Below are 19,454 nucleotides of genomic sequence, written 5' to 3'. Positions count from 1 at the left end.
AATTTCGCTTGACTTGATGAGCGGTTGTCATTACCGACTGTGCGCTTACAAAATAGACACGACTGGAAACAGCGGTTTGTCAGACACGGTCCGACATGGAGCACAGCTGCGGCCGCTACGAACGGCATTATTGCCAAGAATACATTCGCGGTGTTACAAAGGAAAGACCAAAGTCTTTTGGTAATCCTGCGAGTGAAATAAATCTTATATATATAAATAATGTATAAATAATAATACAACTTTTATTATTCATTGAAACATGTAAAAAAGGATGAAGATACTTACAAAAGCACATACATGAATAAGTGTATACAGTCAACATAATAAAATTTCTATATATTGTCATGTACAACATACTCACAGTCATTTTTTGTACCATGCATGGTAAAATAAAAAGTTCACTGTTTGAGGCAGGTCAGGTTTGGATAGAAAAGGAAAAGGAGATACATCAATACAGTGCATGTCTACATAAACATCAGTAGAAAGGGTTTCAGTGCGAACATAGTGTATAAGACTGATGAAGTGGGAAGATACGGTATTGATTGAACAGCACCACCATTCTTTGTTGTGACAATAACACCTCCGCCTCATCCTCAGGATAGGACAGACGGGTCCTTCTGCTTTTATTCTGCATCAGTCCAATAGCTTCTTCACCGAGGCAGCACAGTGGTCTGAAATGTCCACTCAAGGCTGGTAGCCATAGTAGGGGTCTTCTGTGGCAAAGAGGAGGAGGGAAACAAACAAGAGTTAAGAAGAGCTCCACCACCTGTGAAGGAGGGTTTCAGCTGCTGCAAGATAGTGCATGATATGCTGCTCCCTCTTTTTGTCATACCAACCCAAAAGGTAGAAAAAGGAGGATGGTTTGATGGACAGAAGGGCACATAGAAACGCTCCGCCGGTGATACACTATTTGTGACTGTACTGTATGAGGCGGAAGGTGGAAGAGTGTCCAACCTGTCTGCTGAGGAGCTCTGAGGCAGCCTCCACTGCTGTCACACACTCCAGGAGGTCCCATCTCTCCCGGTTGGCCAGGGGGTCCATTGATCCCTGGGGGTCCCGGCTTTCCATCTTGTCCTTTGGGACCCTGGCTTCCCACCTTGGATTCACCCGGAGGACCTGCAGACACACACAGAGTAGACGCCACATTGTAAGGAGGCACGGCATACAAAATACGTATAATACCCAGGGAAAGTAAACGCTACCTGCATAACCTTTCACCCCTGAAGGCCCCTGGCTGTTAACTCCTGCATCACCTTTCCCCCCTGGCATTCCGGGTCTTCCTGTCAAGCACAAAGAGACAACCCATGACATATGACATACCGTAACCGTTCCTAGTAACACCCCAATGAATGACCCGAAACAGTAAACAGAGTATTTAGGCATATTTCAGCATGTCAACAATGACCACCCACAACACAACCTTGCTCTCCAGGGTAGCCAGGTCTGCCAGGTCTCCCTCTGGGGCCAACGTTCCCTTGATTCCCTCTGGTACCCGGCAGGCCCCTCGAACCCGGTATCCCCGGCTCCCCCGGTGGACCGGCAGGCTCCTCCACAGGCGTCTTCTTACGGCTCATCTCACTGATCAACATGTCCATCTTCAACACCTCCTCTGACAAACAGCAGGAAAAACAACCATTATTATTGTTATTACACTACAGCTGCCAACTGATGACAATATTTCACATTTAAAGGGACGCTGAGCTTCCTAAAGCATGCCAATAGTGTCATAGTAGGTACTGTGAATGAGTTGTTGACAGGCCTCAGTGACGATGTGGAGGATGGCAGCCATGGATTGAGGTTCTCCCTGTAAAAGATGAAAAACTGCACCCAGGACGAGGACAAGGAATGTAATCATCAAGTATGCATACTAGTACACAATACTTACCTTCTCTCCTTGCTCCCCTTTACTCCCTGGAAGACCCTGTACGTGATACACACATGTAAATTCACACATGACTCATGCTTATCCCTCTCGTCTTACCGTAGGCCCAACCAGTCCAACATAACCTCTCTCTCCTGTGGGTCCTGGGTGTCCTGGCATGCCCTGGAAACCCTGGAAAAGAAACATACCCCAGTACTGACAGCAGTCAAATACCTCCTATGGAATTCTTCCCCAGTGGACCCTCACGCTTCCTAGCATTGGGTCTTGGTGTTCCTAGCATTGGGTCTTGGTGTTCCCAACTTCGGGTCTTGGTCTTCCTAGCACTGGGTCTTTGGTCTTCCTAGCATTGGGTCTTGGGTCTTCCTAGCAGTGGGTCTTGGGTCTTCCTAGCAGTGGGTCTTGGGTCTTCCTAGCATTGGGTCTTGGGTCTTCCTAGCATTGGGTCTTGGTGTTCCTAGCATTGCGTCTTGGTGTTGCCAGCATTGGGTCTTGGTGTTCCCAGCATTGGGTCTTTGTGTTCCCAGCATTGGGTCTTGGTGTTCCTAGCATTGGGTCTTAGTGTTCCCAGCATTGGGTCTTGGTCTTCCTAGCAGTGGGTCTTTGTCCTCCTAGCATTGAGTCATGGTCTTCCTAGCATTGTGTCTTGGGTCTCGCCCCGCCCTCACTCCCCAGTCCAAGTTCCCACTAGGCCAGTTGGAAGAAAGGCAAACAAAGACCAAGTCACCCAGGTGGTGGGTCTACTGAGGGGATGAAGGCCCTGTGATCCCTTCCCCCCAAGCCTAGCTCCGGAGTGGGTCCTGATATAACAATTTCACGTCAATAATGATGGAATATCTTCATAAAGACACCAAGAAGACATTTGGCCAACCTAATATGGAAATCGTAAGAAGGATGGAATCAACTATTATTGTGATATGATGAAAAAGTAAAGGTGTAAGTTGCAGTCAAGTATTAGCAATGAGGTGGTAGTATATGATGTTTCTTAGATGAACACCAGTCTTACTCTGGGACCATTCGGGCCAGTGGGTCCCATGTTGCCTTCAACGCCTCGTATGCCCTGCAAGGTCATTATGATGATATTATTCAGCATTCAACTTTATTTATTAAGACATGTGAACGCAGTACACATTTACTTCTCACCTTGGGACCGAGGGGGCCCTCTTCCCCCTTTGGGCCTGGAGGTCCTGGTACACCCTACAACCAAAGAGCAAGTTCATGTTTGGATTGATAGAGGGAACTTTGCAATCATGTCACCTGAAGTCCAGGTCTTCCAGCGTCCCCCTTTTGGCCTCTTTCTCCAGGTGGCCCCTAAGAACAGGAGGACGTTAGCCGTCTTTCCCAGCATCTTCCACATAAGTACTCACCGCTTTGCCTTGCGCTGCCATCCCACTGGGTCCTCTGCTGCCCAGCGCTCCAACACCGCCCTCAGGTCCACTTTTCCCTGGAGGCCCCATCTCCCCCTGCACCACCAACGCAACATCTCATCCTTCAGCATCATCATCATTCACACGTCAATAAAGTCCTAATATGACTAAGCCAAATTCAATACAATAGGAGCACAAATACGTTGGCATTATTTACCTTGTGGCCTTGTTCACCCTTCTCTCCTTTCACACCGCGGGGGCCGGGCTTGCCCTGACAGCAAAGAGATATTACAACGACTTGCGCTTTTACATGTAGGACTTTATAATTATACCGCACTGGGGAAGACATACAGGCGGGCCCATGGAACCGACAGCTCCTGGAACCTCAGAGGAACACAAACACGCGTAGGCCGCAGGAGGACAACTTTCTTCATCTCTCTGACAAAAAAAACACATCACTACTTACTTGGATTGGATGTTTATATCACCCATCACCTCTACAATACTACTTAATTATACTGCCATTACATCATACATCAAAGTATCGGTAGCACTGTATATGTGTATTGGGTTTAGATGGCAGATGTAGCAGTTAGTACTTCCGTATACAGTAATCCCTCCTTTGTGGTGGTTAATTGGTTTCATCCTCAACCGTGATAAGGTACAGGTATTTCTGTAAGGTAGGATTCAATATTAATTAATAGATTTGTTTTTTATAGTTGTGGTATAGAAAACCTGTTTACCACCTTCTAAATACACTCTTGAACATGATTAGAGCCCTCTAGACATGAAATAACATCCCTATGGTCACCGTTACACTCCTATTACCCAGTATATTAGTTGTAATAAGATAAAATAAGACATATTTGACATAGAAAACCTGTTTACCACCTTCTAAATGCACTTTTGAACATGTTTAGACCCCTCTACAAATGAAATAACACCCCTATGGTCACCTTTACACTCCTATTACCCAATATTGTAGATACAATATGAGAAAACAAGACATATATGACACAGAAAACCTGTTTCCTATTTTGGAAATACAAATTTTAACATGATTAGAGCCCACTAGACACAAAACAACACCCCTGTTGTCAAGTTTACTAGTAATAGGCCGTATTCCAAACGCCAATCTTTCATTTATTTGTGGAAAACTGCGATACGGCCATGGGTAGTGCAGGGATCAATTGATTTTATTAAGACTACTGACCGCTCCTGGCAGGTCACAGCAGGTGTCCTCCGTAGCCCACGTTGTGTTACACACTATCTCAAATGCCTGCAGCTGGAACTGCAGACATACAGGATGTTAGTATACACATACTGTATGTGTTGATATCAAGGAAATCAAAACGTCCAAAGTACCGCTGCAGATCCACTTTTGGGACCTGTACTCTTCACCAGCTTCCCCAACATCTCAAAGCCGTCGGTGGGTAGGGTGCCCAGAGGGCGGGCGGGCCTCTCCCCCACGTGCTGGCAATCCACAGATAGGGACACGCCCACCTGGCTGACTGACAGGTGCAGCTGCCAATCACAGAAAAGAAGATGATTCCACCAACATATGAAATATTTGGACTTAGAAATCACCTTATTTGCTTCTGTACTCCGAATACCAGTATTTCTAGTCAACTACATGTGAAGTTCCTGTTGTTGCTGTCTGAGTGTAGTACTTCCCGTTGTTAGATGTGCTCTTAGAAGGTCTTATTTGCTTGTGTACTACTAATACCGCTACTGCTAGGGCACTACTAAAAGTACTTGTACCTCCTGTCAATGTCTGACCTTGTGGAAGCTTCCGTAGAATATCCTGTGCACCTGCGGCTGCTCGAAGCGCAGCTCCTGCACTTCTCCTCTGTAATCCAGACTGAAGTAGACCAGATGTTTCCTGGAGGCTGCACGCACACGTGCACACACACACACACACACACACACACACACACACACACACACACACATAGAGTGTGTGCAGAGTCGGAAGTACATGCTGCTGTCAGAGGGTGTCCTGTGATGATGATGAAGAAGAACTCACCATCCAGCACCACGCCCATCTTGGGCTGGAAGTGTTTGTCGGTGAGCTGCCATAGGGCGAAGGGTTCTGTGGGTGTGCCCTGCAGCAGACGGAAGGTGATGCTGATGGTGTGTTCGGGAGAGAAACCGGCAGGGTGGATGAACCTGGAGGACACGTTGAAGACATCTGAGTCATCTGCTTCCCACACCACACCTCAGGCCAGCAAGCAGGTATAGCTTTTTCTTCTCTTTTTCTTTCTCCCTTGCATCTTCATGAAAGGTTACTGACCGGTTCCTTGCATCTTGCAGGTTCCTGACATGTTCATGACAGGTTCCTTGCATCTTGCAGGTTCCTGACATGTTCATGACAGGTTCCTTGCATATTTCTGGTTCCTTGCATGGTGCCGGTTCCTGACATGTTCATGACATGTTCCTTGCATGTTGCAGGTTCCTGACATGTTCGTGACAGGTTCCTTGCATGTTGCAGGTTCCTGACATGTTCCTGAGAGGTTCCTTGCATGTTTCTGGTTCCTTGCATGTTGCAGGTTCCTGACATGTTCATGACAGGTTCCTTGCATGTTGTAGGTTCCTGACATGTTCATGACAGGTTCCTGACGTGTTGCAGGTTCCTGACATGTTCATGACAGGTTCCTGGCATGTTCATGACAGGTTCCTTGCATGTTGCAGGTTCCTGACATGTTCATGATAGGTTCCTGACGTGTTGCAGGTTCCTGACATGTTCATGACAGGTTCCTGACGTGTTGCAGGTTCCTGACGTGTTGCACGTTCCTGGCATGTTCATGACAGGTTTCTGACATGTTGCAGGTTCCTGGCATGTTCATGACAGGTTCCTTGTATGTTGTAGGTTCCTGACATGTTCATGACAGGTTTCTTGCATGTTGCAGGTTCCTGGCATGTTCATGACACGGTTCTGACATGTTGCAGGTTCCTCACAAGTTCATGATAGGTTCTTTGCATGTTGCAGGTTCCTGACATGTTCCTGAGAGGTTCCTTGCATGTTTCTGGCTCCTTGCATGTTGCAGGTTCCTAGCATTATCATGACAGGTTGCTGACATGTTGCAGGTTCCTAACATGTTCATGACAGGTTCCTTGCATGTTGCAGGTTCCTGACATGTTCGTGACAGGTTCCTGACATGTTGCAGGTTCTGACATGTTCACGACAGGTTCCTGACATGTTCATGACAGGTTCTTGACATGTTCATGACAGGTTGCAGGTTTCTGACATGTTGCAGGTTCCTGACATGTTCATGACAGGTTCCTGACATGTTGCAGGTTCCTGGCATGTTCATGACAGGTCCCTGGTATGTTGCAGGTTCCTGACATGTTCATGACAGGTTCCTTGCATGTTGCAGGTTCCTGACATGTTCATGACAGGTTTCTGACATGTTGCAGGTTCCTCACAAGTTCATGATAGGTTCTTTGCATGTTGCAGGTTTGTGACATGTTCCTGAGAGTTTCCTTGCATGTTTCTGGTTCCTTGCATGTTGCAGGTTCCTGACATGTTCATGACAGGTTCCTGACATGTTGCAGGATCCTGACATGTTGCAGGTTCCTGGCATGTTCATGACAGGTTCCTTGCATGTTGCAGGTTCCTGGCATGTCCATGACAGGTTCCTTGCATGTTTGCTTTACTGGTATTGTGTAGCAGAAAAGCAGATGGCCTCTCACTCTGTGTTCTGCATCAGTTGGATGTCTGGATACAAATTGTAGGCGGGCAGCATGTTGAAGACAAAAGGCTCGGCAGAGACACCCTCCACGGACGAGTGATCTTTAGGAGTCAGGCCGAAGGCTTCCATCATGTCAAAGCCTGGAGAGCAAGCGCCACAAGAGTGTTAGGACCAGTAGCGTAGGAGTGAACCATGTTTCATTGTCTTCAAAGAGTCTGGCCTTTTACGATGCTGTTTCTGATGGTGACCTCAGGACACACTGTGGACACAAGAGGACAGTGTTGAGATGTACTTTGCCTTTGTTAGTAGATGATGATGATGATGATGATGATGATGATGGTCACCTTGGTTATGAGCAGGGTGTAGGCGAGGGTTGAGTGGAATTTTAGCCGGGGCGAGAGCTGGCAGATATACAGTATAGATATCAGGTGCTAGTACATACAGTACTACCGTTGATGATATTATTTACATTTCACACAAACACACACACACCTGTTGGATGAAGAATGGAGACGGCGGCACCCTCTGCTGAGCTGAGAAGTGAGTGAACGCTGATGCGGTAAAGCGTGTCCGGCTGCAGCTGCGTGAAACACTGACTGCTGACACTCTGGTCCACTCTTTCCTCCACGGTGGCTTTATCTGCAGGTGGCGACGGGACGCTCTCATCAAGCAACCACCATGATGTCACCTTTTGTCTTTACCTTTGGCAGACTGAAGAACGATACGGTAGCCGTCCACCAGGGATACGGCTCTCCAGGACACACAGATACTGGAGTGGTCGGAGCGCACCACACTCACGCTGCTGACTCGGAGACTGGCTGCGTGTAGACAACATCATAGTATATGTTCGTATGTATATATGTAGTAGAAGATGGATGAATGGATGAATAGTGGAAGTATTATCTTGACCCACTGGTTTTTCCCTGAGCTGAAGCACTGCCCCCCTCCTTGTTGCGGTACTCTGCGGTGACCAGGATGCTGTATCTCGTGTCTGGCCTTAAAGATTCCAGCACCACCTGCTTTTGTCCACCGGGGACCAACACCTGCACACGACATCCCCGTCAGGTTGGCTTGTCAGACAAAGCACCGATGTGAGGCCCCGCTGAAAGCCGCCTTACAGCGCCGTCCCGGTCGTCTCCACCCGTCAGCGCGGCATAGGAGACGCGATACCGCAGGACGTGTGCGTTGGGCGGGACCCAGCTGACCGTGAAGCTGACTGGAGTCTCCTCTGAGATGGACATGCTGGACGGACCTCCACCGGACACTGCAGGCAGGAAGAAGACATTTACAGTACGTATCTGTTGTGGATGCAGCATCACTCTACTAGAGAAGGATGTCCAAAGCTGCTTTTTATTGTCCGGCAATAAAGTAAAATATTAAGATAATGCACGTGTCATCTCACAAGGGAAAGTTGTCATCATATTACAAACTCATTTTTAGTAAAAGTTTTTTTTAAGTTGGAATATTAACACTAACACAACTAAATCAAGTATATTTTTATGAGAATAAAGTCAAAATATTAGGAAAAAGTCATAGTGTACAATTCTACCAGAATAATAAAGTCATAACATTATGAGGAAACATAATGTGATTTTAGTTTAGTTCACATTTTTTTATGAGAAACAAAAAAGAAGGTGGTCACTTTTGAAAAATTGAATGAATTTTGAGAAAATTATGTTAGGGAGCAAGTTATAATAATAAATAATAAAGTCGATAGATGATGAAGTCATAATCTTAATGACATTATAAAGTTAAGGGAATAAAGTTATAATATTTTGGGGATACACTCATGATATTATAGGAATAAAATGCTAACATTATGGTAATAATGTCACAATGTTATGGGAATAAAAGCCATAACGTGAAGGGTTATGAGAGTGGTGTAGCAGATTTTCATTGCAAGTGTTTGTCACAGACGCTGCAATGACGATGTCGTACTCGATGACTCACTCGTGCTGTAGCGCACGGCCACGGCTTCGCTTTGAGCGCCGTCCCCGTAGAGCGCCGACAGAGAGATCTGATACTCCTCGTCGTCCTCCACGCCCTCCAGGATGGCACCCTCGCTCTCTCCACTCACCGTCAGCTGGAAAACACACAAGCAACGTGCTGCACCGTGGCCTCGCTGGCGTTCAAGATTCATTTGGGCTCCAGTATGGGAAGAACATGGCAAACATGAAACCACTTCACACCCATGATGATCCTTCAATGGAACAATGGAGCTTCAGGTTGTGCAGGGATGTCAAACGGCAGCCGGCGATGTGGAGATGTTACTCATGACTGAAGGCCCTGATCTGTATGTTATGACTGGCCTTTTCAACACATCACAGAGGGTAATAAGCCAACTCTTTTGGACCATCCTGCTTCTTCCACTCATCTAAATCTGATGGAGAACATTTGGGGATGGATTTCCAGACAGTGAAGGTGAAGCCATCTTCAGCACCTGGAGCAACATTCCCACTAGCCTCCTGGAAACAGCTCAAAGCCATTTGGGCACAGCTACTCATGACTCACTCCTTTTTGATACCTTTCGTTTCTATTTTCGGCTTTTTTGAGCTGTGCTTGTCAGTGTTTGGTCAGCTGATGAACATCCTATTTCACTTCAACTGCTTTTTTGGCTCCCTCCCATTTCTTCTTTTTGCATTTGGAATGTCTACGTAGAACCTCCTGAAGATCCAACAGTGTCAAACGGAGGGGTGAACGAACCCCTCATTCACATAAGATGTGCCGATGCTTGTCCCTCACCTGTCTCAGATGGCCTCCACTGAGGGAGATCCACTTAATGAGGTAGGAGATGACGTCATTGGCGGCGGCCTGCCAGCGTACCGTGATGTCACCGCTGGAGAAGTTGGTCACCCTCAGGTCTGACGGGGAGGGCACCTTCACTGTGTGGGACGAAGACAAGATGAATAAGGTGGTAAGGAGCAAGCACGCTGATTGTGTGAGCCATCAGGTGTCTTACAGGTGCTGACGTTACTGGTGAGGGCTGCAGAAAGGCCTTGCGGGTAGCGGGACTGGACCGACACCTGATATCGGGACAGTGAAGACAGGTTTTGCACCAGTACCGAGTTCTGTCCTGATACCTCCACCTGCAAGGTTTGAAAACAGCAATTTCACAGCTTTATTATTTATTATTATTATCGCTTAGCTAGCAACTCAATTAGCTTGTTTGCAGGGATGATGGGACCATGACGATACCTGCTTGACCTCACTGCCGTGGTTGGTGCTGTAGGTGATGGTGTGTCCGGGAGCTTCTGCGTCTCCAGGAAGCCAGCTCACCCTCAGCGTGCTGTGGGTCACCACGGGAAAGTGTACGCTGACTGGGGCAGGAAGAGGAACTAGACAGGAGGGGGACAGCGCCGTCAGCTTCCATGGCGCAACATCCAATCAGAAGTAGCCTTACAGGTGCTGGCCACAGCAGTGACAGGATCGCTGGAGTCTTCATGGTAGAGCGCGTAAAGAGTGACAGAGTAGTCTGTGGCAGGAAGTAAGCCGCTCAGTTCCAACACGGTCTTCTCCGCACCAAATTTCTCCTACGCTCAGAGAGGAGGGCATACAGTACGGTATACAGTAAATGAAGGAGCAGACACTAACCATTTACCATTAGTCAGTGCTAAAGAACCCGCCATGGGGCCAAAGAGCAGCAGTTTGATGCAGAAGGTGAGAAAGGATATTGAATTCCATCTCAGCAGGATCTATGGGAAGCTGCATCAACTATAAGTTCCTCATTTAGGATGATTTCCCATTCCAACTACAATTCTTCTGCATATTTAACAGTGTGTGGAATGGAGGCACCACATTGACATGATAGGTTGAATAGCAGTGAAGAAGTACATTATTGTTATTGTACAATCAATTGTAATCTCATATTCTAAGATGATCTTTCCACCTTCCTTTCCTTCCTTGTGGGGTTCTCACCTCTTTGGCGTCGTCGGGCTCTCCGTGGTCGAGGGCCGAGTAGAGGACCAGGTACTCCGTGGCCCCGGGCGTCGCACTCCAGCTGACTCGCAGCGCGTTGTAGGAGGACGGCGTCACCTCCAGGCTACTCGGCATGGCCAGTGGCACTGATGCAGGATAGAAACATCAGCCTCCGGGGAAATATGCTGCGTAACGTGAAGCCGTGTCAGACTCACGCGTGGTGACAGTTCCTCTGAGTGCGAGGCCAACATGGTCGTCGTACACGGGGAAAATAGACACATGATACAGCGTCTGAGAGGCCAAGCCCTGTAGCTGCACGGAGGACTGGGAGCCAGCCAGCACCACCTGAGGAGCAAAGAAAGCAAGACAGAAATATAACTCATGAAGTTTCTTGCTAGCAAACCAGCAGTGTCAAGTCTCTGACCTCCTGAGGACTTTGTCCCTCTGCGCTGTGGTAAACCACCCGGTACTGTCGGACGGGCTCAGCGGGGTTGCTCCAATGTAACCTCACCTCTCTGGAGCCCAGCTCGGAGAAGCGGAGCTCCGTGGGACTGGGGTAGGAGATAGCTGGATCTACCGTGGGCTCTGGTTCTACGTCTGGAGCCACAAGAGATGCATTCAAAGTCCACAAGGAGCCAGAAGAAAAGTGTCTCAGTTTATTGTATGTTTTTCAAGTATGAGTGTCGGTGTAAAAAATAGACCATGAAAAAGTCTTTTACGCATTAGGATGCCATGATCTTCTATGCGCCCACACAGGATGTGAACCAGTCGGGCCACCAGTTTGCTGAGCAGAGGGAAGTCGTTGACGTTGTAGACGTTCAGGTCCACAGGCTCAGATGCTACGTGCCTCAACTCGGCTTCATCTGCATTCTTCACGCCTGCATTTCACCACAAAATACACCTTCATGTCCAGCACATACCGTATGACAATAAAGAGGAGTGATCGATCTCGTCACAGTCAGCCAGTGCAGAGAGGCGGGACTTCAGAAGAAACAAGACAGTGCAGAGAAAGAATACATGCTGACTGAAGCGAGGAAAACTGCACCGCCTCTTGGATCCTGTTGGATCTTCTATCAGTGATCACCCAGCCCAAAGCCGCGTCCTCTACAGCTGCCCCTTTTTTACACCTTATTGCGTCTTTCCTGTTCTTTGCACACACGCTGAATTTTCTTTTTGTTAGAAGCTCCTCTGCACTTCAACATCTTGTATGTTCTAATTCATGAAGCTGGTGGGGGTGATGTCTGCTGGTGGGCGGTGTCACATGGGACAAATCATACCAGGACTGCTCCACAGATGCAGGAAGTGCTGCTGATAATGCATACCCATGCAGGAACAACATGTGTGCTGTTGTTGTGCACTAGACGTAAACACTGCTACTAACTGCATGCCAAGTGCATCATTTACTGTATGTACTGTATGCAAACACCACTACGGTCTATCCAATGTACCCTGGGTCCTGCCCCGGGAGGGCTCCTGACCATATGCTTGAGCTATCTCAGCTCTCATCTGGCTCCACTGTCCTACTCTGAGACAGTGCTTCTCACCTTATCTCTAAGGGAGAGCCCAGCCGCTCTACGCTTATTCCCGCCATCTTGGCCTCTTGCTCGCTACCCAAAGCTCATGACTGTAGAGATTGAGAGCTTTGCCTTTGGGCTCGGCTCCATCTTCAGAGCACCGCACCAATCCACCTGTCCATCTCACTTTCCATCCTTCCCTCACCCCGGAGACCCCGAGGATGATGGCATGATGACGGCATGATGACGAAGAGAAACACAAAGCAGTGTAACAATGTGAAGCTATATGTACGTACACCACACTCATCTCACCTACAGCCAGGATCTCCACACCCGCACTCTTCAGTCGCTTTGCGGCCGCGACGGCGTCATCCTGAGATTTGCCGTCTGTCAGGAGCACCAGGAAAAAGGGTGTGTCCGGCCTGGCGCCTGCCTCGGCCCTCATGTTCTCCTCCATGACGTGAAGCAGCGCCTGGCCTACACGTGAATGCACATTAGCGTCACATGATGCTTCCATTAGGCGTTTCACATCACCTGTAAACGTGTTTCCTCCTTTATATCTGAAACTCCTGACTGCCTCCACCAACTGCTCTCTGCTGGTGAAGTTGTTGAGATGCCACTCTGTCCGAGGGTCTCCGCTGTACTGGCTCAGCCCTGGAAGAAACGTGCACAACAGTACTTATGGCAAGGCCTTCTGCTTGTTCCTGTGATGGATATCATTACTACCAACACAGGAAGAACGTTTTCAACTACATATTAACTGACAGTATGTCGAACTCTGCATGTGTGTGCCCTGTTACGAGCCTCACCGATCTGAACGTGGTTGGGCCCGATGCGGAAGGGAGTCATCAGTCCCTCCAGGAAGTCCCGCACCCGCCTGAAGTTTGTGCGTCCGATGCTCCACGAGCCGTCCACCAAGAACACGATGTCTGCCGCCGCGTCAGTGTCACATGCCAACAGCTTCCTTGTACCGCCACCTGAAATAAAAAACAGCCAGCATCAGGGGAGAAGAAGTACACTAGAAATATCATTCATTCACATACTCCATGTCACCTTCTCCCCTGACTTTCTCACCATGTTTATAGTGGTAGTAGTAGCCGTGCACGTTTGCACTTGCACGTGTATGATGTCTGTATGACCCCCCCCCCATCCCCCAAGGCTGGGTGTAAATACATGTTCCCTTGAATTCCAGACGACAGATGTTCCCGGCAGGCCAGCGTGGCTTTTCATTAAGCTTGTTTTGTGTAAACACTGTCATCAGCACCTCCTGCTTCCCAAGACTTGCTGCCTGATTTGAGCACACGCTACGGATGCTCGATGCGTGTAGGAGTACCTGGAAGTGGCGGAGTAGGGGAAGGTATCTCTGCTGACGTCTCCTGTTCCTCCTTGGTGTCCTCTTTGGAACGCTCTCTGTCCTTCTTCCGCTTCCTCTTCTCTTTGTCTGGGGTCTTGTCCAGGGGCGGAGGGGAGGGTTGTAGGGTTGGTGGCTCTGGCAGGGAAAGGTCATACAGGATTCATGAACAAAGGATGGCTGTTTGACCTATTATTAGTCAAAAACATGAAAAGTTAAGCAGATGTTATGCATCATTTTAGCCTAAGCTAACCATTTTCAAGCATAAAAGTCAGTGAATGAGCTAACATACAATGTGGAATTCTACAGTGGCCACTAGGTGTCAGTAATTGTGGCGTGGAACATGCACCATGCACAATACAAATAATAATGAACTAATCATTCATTCTTCCAGATACAGAAGTATTCCATATATAAAAAAGGAATCCTACGTTGTGGAAATTCAGGCATCATGGTTGGGTGCCATAAAGGAGGGATTAATGTATATTTTCTATCATTGCTTGAGAGATCCACAGGAGTCATGAGGAGAAAAAAAGGCAGCAAGGTATGTTGTAACGTAAACATCTGTCATGGAGCTGAAAGAAAGGAGAGCGTGGTGTAGATGAAGTCACGATGGACCTTACCTGCATTCCCGTCTGGATATAGGACCGTAGGAAGACCCGCCACAGCCTCCGTCACGTCGTCCAGGTCTCCAGATCCCGACCCACCAGGCAGCAACTTCCTCCTCTGGCCGCTGCGGACCATCTCCTCCTCACGCAGACCTTCCACTGAAGTGCAACAACGGGTGAGATGAGAAAGTCTGTAAAGGTCCCACCATGCCAAAGAGGCGTTTTCATCAGTACTAAGAGTACTTCTTTGCAGTGCGTGTTAACAAAGTACAAACAAAAACAAGACTTACCTGAGAGTGCTAGTACTCCGATGAAGGCAAAGTACAAGTACAAGGCTGCGGTACATTGGTGACAAATACCAAGAAGTAGGAATATAGCTGTAAAATAGCATGGCAGCACACATGTACTGGGTATGTACTATGCAGTAGTACCACTACTACTATTAGGACTATGTTGAACTAGTAGTATGTAATAGTGGTATGGAGTAGTAGTATGTACTAGTAATACTACTTGTAGTAGTGTGTAGAAGTATGATGGAGCAATGCTATGTTGTATTAGTAGCACTAGTAGTATTAGAGAGAAGTAGTAGTATGGATTAGTACTACAAGTAGTAGTATTGAGTAGCTGTAGTAGTACAAGTATGTAGTGGTAGTAGTATGTTGTGGCATGTAGTAGTACTACTAGTAGTAGTATGTAGGAGTAGTATGTAGTAATACTGTGTTGTAGTAGTATTAGTATTAGTAGCACTAGTAGTAGTAGTATGGAATAGTACTACAAGTAATAGTGTGGACTAGTACTATATGTAGTAGTATTAGTATTAGTAGTAGTACAGGTATGTAGTAGTAGTAGTAGTAGTATGTAGTTGTGTAGTATGTAGTAGTAGTAGGAGTATGGAGTAGTACTACCACTAATGGGTTGTAGTAGTGGTAGTACTACTAGTAATAGTATGTACAAGTAGTGTAGAGAAATACTATATACAGTAGTAGTATGTAGGAGTAGTATGGAGTAGTAGCAGTAGTATGGAGCAGTAATATGTTGCAGTAGGTAGTGCACTACTACTATTGGAAGTAGTAGAACTAGAATGCAGTAGTATGTAGTATAAAAGGTATTTAGTGTGCGGGTGTGACGTGCGTTGAAGGAGTGAGGAAGCAACAATCTTCTCGTCTTTTTTTGTCTTACAGGTGAATCGTCGCTTTGCCAGAAGTTTCTCGGAGGTCCCATGGAGCACGAGGACCTGCAGGGCGTACTCCTGACCCGGATCCAGACCTGCCACGGTGGCGCGGGCCCGTGTGGTGGTCAGCATGAGCTCTGGCTGGGGCAGGTCTGCGACGGCAGCGGGATCGGGACAGCGTGGGACGTCACTCAGCACTGAGGCCGTATTCTACACATGAAAGGAGCGGAGCGCGGCTCTCACCTGAGATGGACCTGACTCGGACCTTGTAGGCCTGAACGGGACTGTCAGCCTCCTTCCACTTCATCTGCAGTCTGTCTTCAGACAGCACCGTCAGCTTGAGACGACCTTGACAGAGACGTAAAGAAGACATCCGTGTCTTTGTGTCTTCATTTGCATGATTTCCAAGCAGGACTTTCCCTTAACAAGCAGCATCTTTCATGTCTCTGCCTGTCCTTTCCCTCCCCCACAAAGCACACCCTGTCCTCCCGTCCCTCAAGAAACAGGAAGAGGATGCTGGCCGGGGCCTGAGGGGTCAAAGGCTGTCACAGAGTTCCAGTGTTTGAATGTAACATCGGGAGGGTCATGGATGGAGCATGAGGGCAAAGGGCGAGGTCCATACATACTATACCATGAGAAGATCCCCCTCAGACCGTCTCAAAGCTCCACGTAGGCTTTCAAGTGGAGAAACAGACAATAAGATTTCCCCCAGGAGGTTAGAGAAGACCACCACCGCAAAGGCAAAGCTCTAACGGGGTGAAGATGTTGGAGTGACCGACCTTGGCCATCGGCTCGTGATGACAGCAGCAGGATGAGGAAGATCATCCAGCCAAATGATGATGCTGGGGAGAAGATATACAGTCAAATGTATAATGTGGTTTATTTACATACATCATAGTACATCATATAACTCCTCACTCAGCATATTCTCTTATGATGTCTACTATATTGGGTAATAAGAGTGTAAAGGTGACTCTGGTGGTGTTATTTCATATCTAGAGAGCTCTACTCCTGTTAGGTGTATGTAGAAGGTGGTAAACAGGTTCATTCATTCATTTTTTACCGCATTTCCTCACGAGGGTCACGGGGTGGCCAGCCAATCACAGGGCACATATAGACAAACAACCATTCACACTCACATTCATACCTATGGACAATTTGGAGTGGCCAATTAACCTAGCATGTTTTTGGAATGTGGGAGGAAACCGGAGTACCCGGAGAAAACCCACGCATGCACGGGGAGAACATGCAAACTCCACACAGAGGTGGCCGAGGGTGGAATTGAACCCTGGTCTACTAGCTGTGAGGTCTGCGCGCTAACCACTCGACCGCCGTGCCGCCCGGTAAACAGGTTTTCTATGTATTTCATTCTTTTATGATACCTACTATATTGGGTAATAGGAGTGTAAAGGTGACTCTGGGGGTGTTATTTCATATCTAGAGGGCTCTACTCCTGTTAGGTGTATGTAGAAGGTGGTAAACAGGTTTTCCATGTCTTATGTTCATGTAGTACGTCTATTTTCTTGGGTAATATGAGCGTAAAGGTGACTATGTGGATGTTCATTGCCATTTCATATAGGCCTCTAAGGATGTTAAAAAGTGTATGTAGAAGATGGTAAATGGGTTTTTCATGCTGTGACTGTCAAAATATTCCACTTCTAAAGAGGTGGAAATGGACTAATGAGAGTGAATTTTTAAGCAGAACAGAAGAATTTGGCGCCATCTATTTGTTTTTTTTTTTTGTTTGTTTTTTACATAAGGCACGTTCACATGACTCGTGGTTCTAACTACGTCCAGCAGATGGCAATGTCAATCTGCATGCATAGAGCACCTTGGCTCAAGGGTAGGCTTAACTTTATAGGTTAACAACTAGCTGACCAATACAACACACGTGATTGATGCTCATGAAACAAAAAGAAGGAAAAAAATATAAATAGCTAACACGTACGTTAGCACACAATAACAATGACATAGCATTCTATATGGCTGACAATCACAAATAATGACAATAATTTCAAAAAAGTAAAGAGTTGGCAAAAATAGCTGGTCAATGCAAACCAATGACCGCCATGTCATCACCATCATCATCCTTTTCCCGTGGGAAACGCTTGACGACTCAGCCAGACTACACCTGCTTTGCTACCGCACACACCACCTCTTCACACACACACACACCACCTCGTCACACACACACCACCTCTATACGTCTAGTACTAGTGCTTGCAGGAAGGAGTACTTGCAGGACTACTACTTTGTCGTACTAGTGTTAGTACATGCAGGAGTAGACTATGTTTGTAGTAGTAGTAGTACATGCAGGAGTAGTACAAGTACAAAAATTAGAGAGATTCCAAAATAGGTAAAAAGTAATATTAAAAGTTGACTTGTCCGTTCATATTTCTGCATGTAAAACAGTTTTTTGTGTATAAAATGTGTCTGGAACAAATGAATGGGATTGAATAATTGCTTTTGTTCCAGTCGGTTTTGGTTAGAGTTGGACCTTCTGGAAGGGACCGATGTTAACCAAGGTTGGTGGAGTTTTTAGTCACGTAGTGTAACAATCATGATGTTATAGTTACCACTGACTTGGTTTACACTTCCATTCAAAGACACTAACTTTGTTAACCAAAGTGGTGGACTTTTTTTTTAGTAACGTAGTGTAACGATCATGATGTTATAGTCGCCACTGACTTGGTTTACACTTCTAATGAAGGACACTAACTTTGTTAACCAAGGTGGTGGTGTTTTTAGTAACGTAGTGTAGCAATCATAATGTTATAGCTACCACTGACTTGGTTTACACTTCCATTCAAGGACACTAACTTTGTTAACCAAAGTGGTGGAGTTTTTAGTCACGTAGTCTAACAATCATGATGTTATAGTCGCCACTGACTTGGTTTACACTTCCATTCAAGGACACTAACTTTGTTAACCAATGTGGTGGGGTTTTTAGTAAAGTAGTGTAACAATCATGATGTTATAGTTACCACTGACTTGGTTTACACTTCTATTCAAGGACACTAACTCTGTTAGGTGGTAAATTAAATTTACAGTTCATATTTTCACAGAAAACCGATTTAACTTTTTTTCCAATGCACCCCTCACATATTCAATCTATTTGCACATCCCAGGTATCAAACCCAAGGTGGTGTTTTTTTTGGTATATATCCTATCCTATATCCTTTTATCGTGAAATGAAGCTCGGGTCTATAACTTTGGAAGTCTTCAAGTTGTATTTCGTTTAACAAGCAGTGATTTTGACTGGATGTGGTCAAGTGCTTAATATAAATGCGATAGGAAATTGAAGATGTAGAATTATTCTACCTAAGAAACCTGTATACCAATGAAAACAAACCATATCATGTGGGGGAAAATGCATTTTAAGGACGTCCGCACGGACCCTGTTCCAATACGGATTTTGTAACATGGCTAAATCTTACTTTGTGTAACGTTCTGCAAGCTGGCGAGACTGCCTCGGATAAACCACAAAAGTCTAGAAAGTTCTCTGATGACAGTGTTCTACTATTGTAGCTCGAAAAAAGAACGTAACCTTATATGACAATAGGTGGAAAAGAGCAAAGAGAGGAGTAATAGTGGGATTGAGTGGGTATAGCCAGGTGAGCTGGGTGTTACCTGGGTCCCGGCGGTGCTGCGTCATGTCCGAGCTAGTCCTCCACACTTGACAAGAAATTCCTCCAACAGCAGCCTACGGCAGCCGAGCATGCGCTTTCATCCTACAGGCTGCGTTGCGTTGCATGTGCCTGCGTGCCAATAGTGTGAAACTTGAGTCAAGTCGTGATGTGACCGATACTGAAATATCGATACCTCAGATACCATGCTCCAAAATCTAACCCTACAGGATCGAGAACGGAGACATCACGTGTCACTTGTCAATAAAGTTTTAATTATCAGCGTAGCTCTTAATAATTTATCTATTGTATTATTGTTTATTAAATGGTT

At 46.6% G+C, this 19,454-nt stretch overlaps 1 protein-coding gene across 5 annotated transcripts; it reads right to left on the bottom strand.

Moving 5' to 3' along the window:
* Positions 1–245: 245 nt before the first annotated feature.
* Positions 246–19,266, bottom strand: col20a1 (collagen type XX alpha 1 chain). Of its 5 annotated transcripts, XM_078796510.1 has the most exons (43): positions 19,128–19,211; positions 16,277–16,339; positions 16,124–16,171; positions 15,741–15,845; positions 15,506–15,649; positions 14,342–14,485; positions 13,701–13,856; positions 13,177–13,344; positions 12,902–13,021; positions 12,680–12,844; positions 11,573–11,731; positions 11,278–11,450; positions 11,069–11,198; positions 10,854–10,999; positions 10,339–10,468; positions 10,134–10,273; positions 9,898–10,024; positions 9,681–9,820; positions 8,889–9,021; positions 8,057–8,202; positions 7,852–7,981; positions 7,640–7,756; positions 7,431–7,577; positions 7,283–7,339; positions 7,159–7,197; positions 6,940–7,078; positions 5,273–5,415; positions 5,026–5,135; positions 4,612–4,770; positions 4,460–4,537; positions 3,598–3,684; positions 3,464–3,517; positions 3,247–3,342; positions 3,137–3,190; positions 3,023–3,076; positions 2,886–2,939; positions 1,982–2,053; positions 1,886–1,921; positions 1,738–1,804; positions 1,421–1,609; positions 1,203–1,280; positions 955–1,116; positions 246–713 (listed from the first exon to the last, which is right to left on the bottom strand). In XM_078796510.1, the coding sequence occupies exons 4-43, from the start codon at positions 15,802–15,804 to the stop codon at positions 685–687; spliced, it is 4,536 nt and encodes a 1,511-aa protein (XP_078652636.1). In that variant the 5' UTR covers positions 15,805–15,845; positions 16,124–16,171; positions 16,277–16,339; positions 19,128–19,211; the 3' UTR covers positions 246–684. The 5 variants fall into 5 exon arrangements, with proteins under 5 accessions (XP_078652636.1, XP_057907324.2, XP_057907323.2 ...); XM_058051341.2 differs by lacking the exon at positions 16,124–16,171 and having other exon boundaries at positions 246–710; positions 19,128–19,262; XM_058051340.2 differs by lacking the exon at positions 16,124–16,171 and having other exon boundaries at positions 19,128–19,261.
* Positions 19,267–19,454: the final 188 nt, after the last annotated feature.

This window comes from Doryrhamphus excisus, linkage group LG15, assembly GCF_037039965.1.
Source record: "Doryrhamphus excisus strain RoL-2023G ecotype Guam linkage group LG15, RoL_Dexc_Guam_v1.1, whole genome shotgun sequence".
NCBI lineage: Eukaryota > Metazoa > Chordata > Actinopteri > Syngnathiformes > Syngnathidae > Doryrhamphus > Doryrhamphus excisus.
The sequence above is the reverse complement of the archived record's forward strand: the minus strand, read 5'-3'. Positions and strand labels throughout refer to the sequence as shown.

What these genes read in the sequence shown, in the direction of transcription:
- col20a1 (XM_058051340.2), bottom strand. Translation starts at nt 19,152, where the DNA reads ATGACGCAGCACCGCCGGGACCCAG. An exon ending in TTGGACTGGTTGGGCCTACG is followed by an intron (nt 1,922 to 1,981) that starts GTAAGACGAGAG and finishes TATCACGTACAG; the next exon opens with GGTCTTCCAGGGAGTAAAGG. An exon ending in AGGGGTGAAAGGTTATGCAG is followed by an intron (nt 1,117 to 1,202) that starts GTAGCGTTTACT and finishes GTGTGTCTGCAG; the next exon opens with GTCCTCCGGGTGAATCCAAG.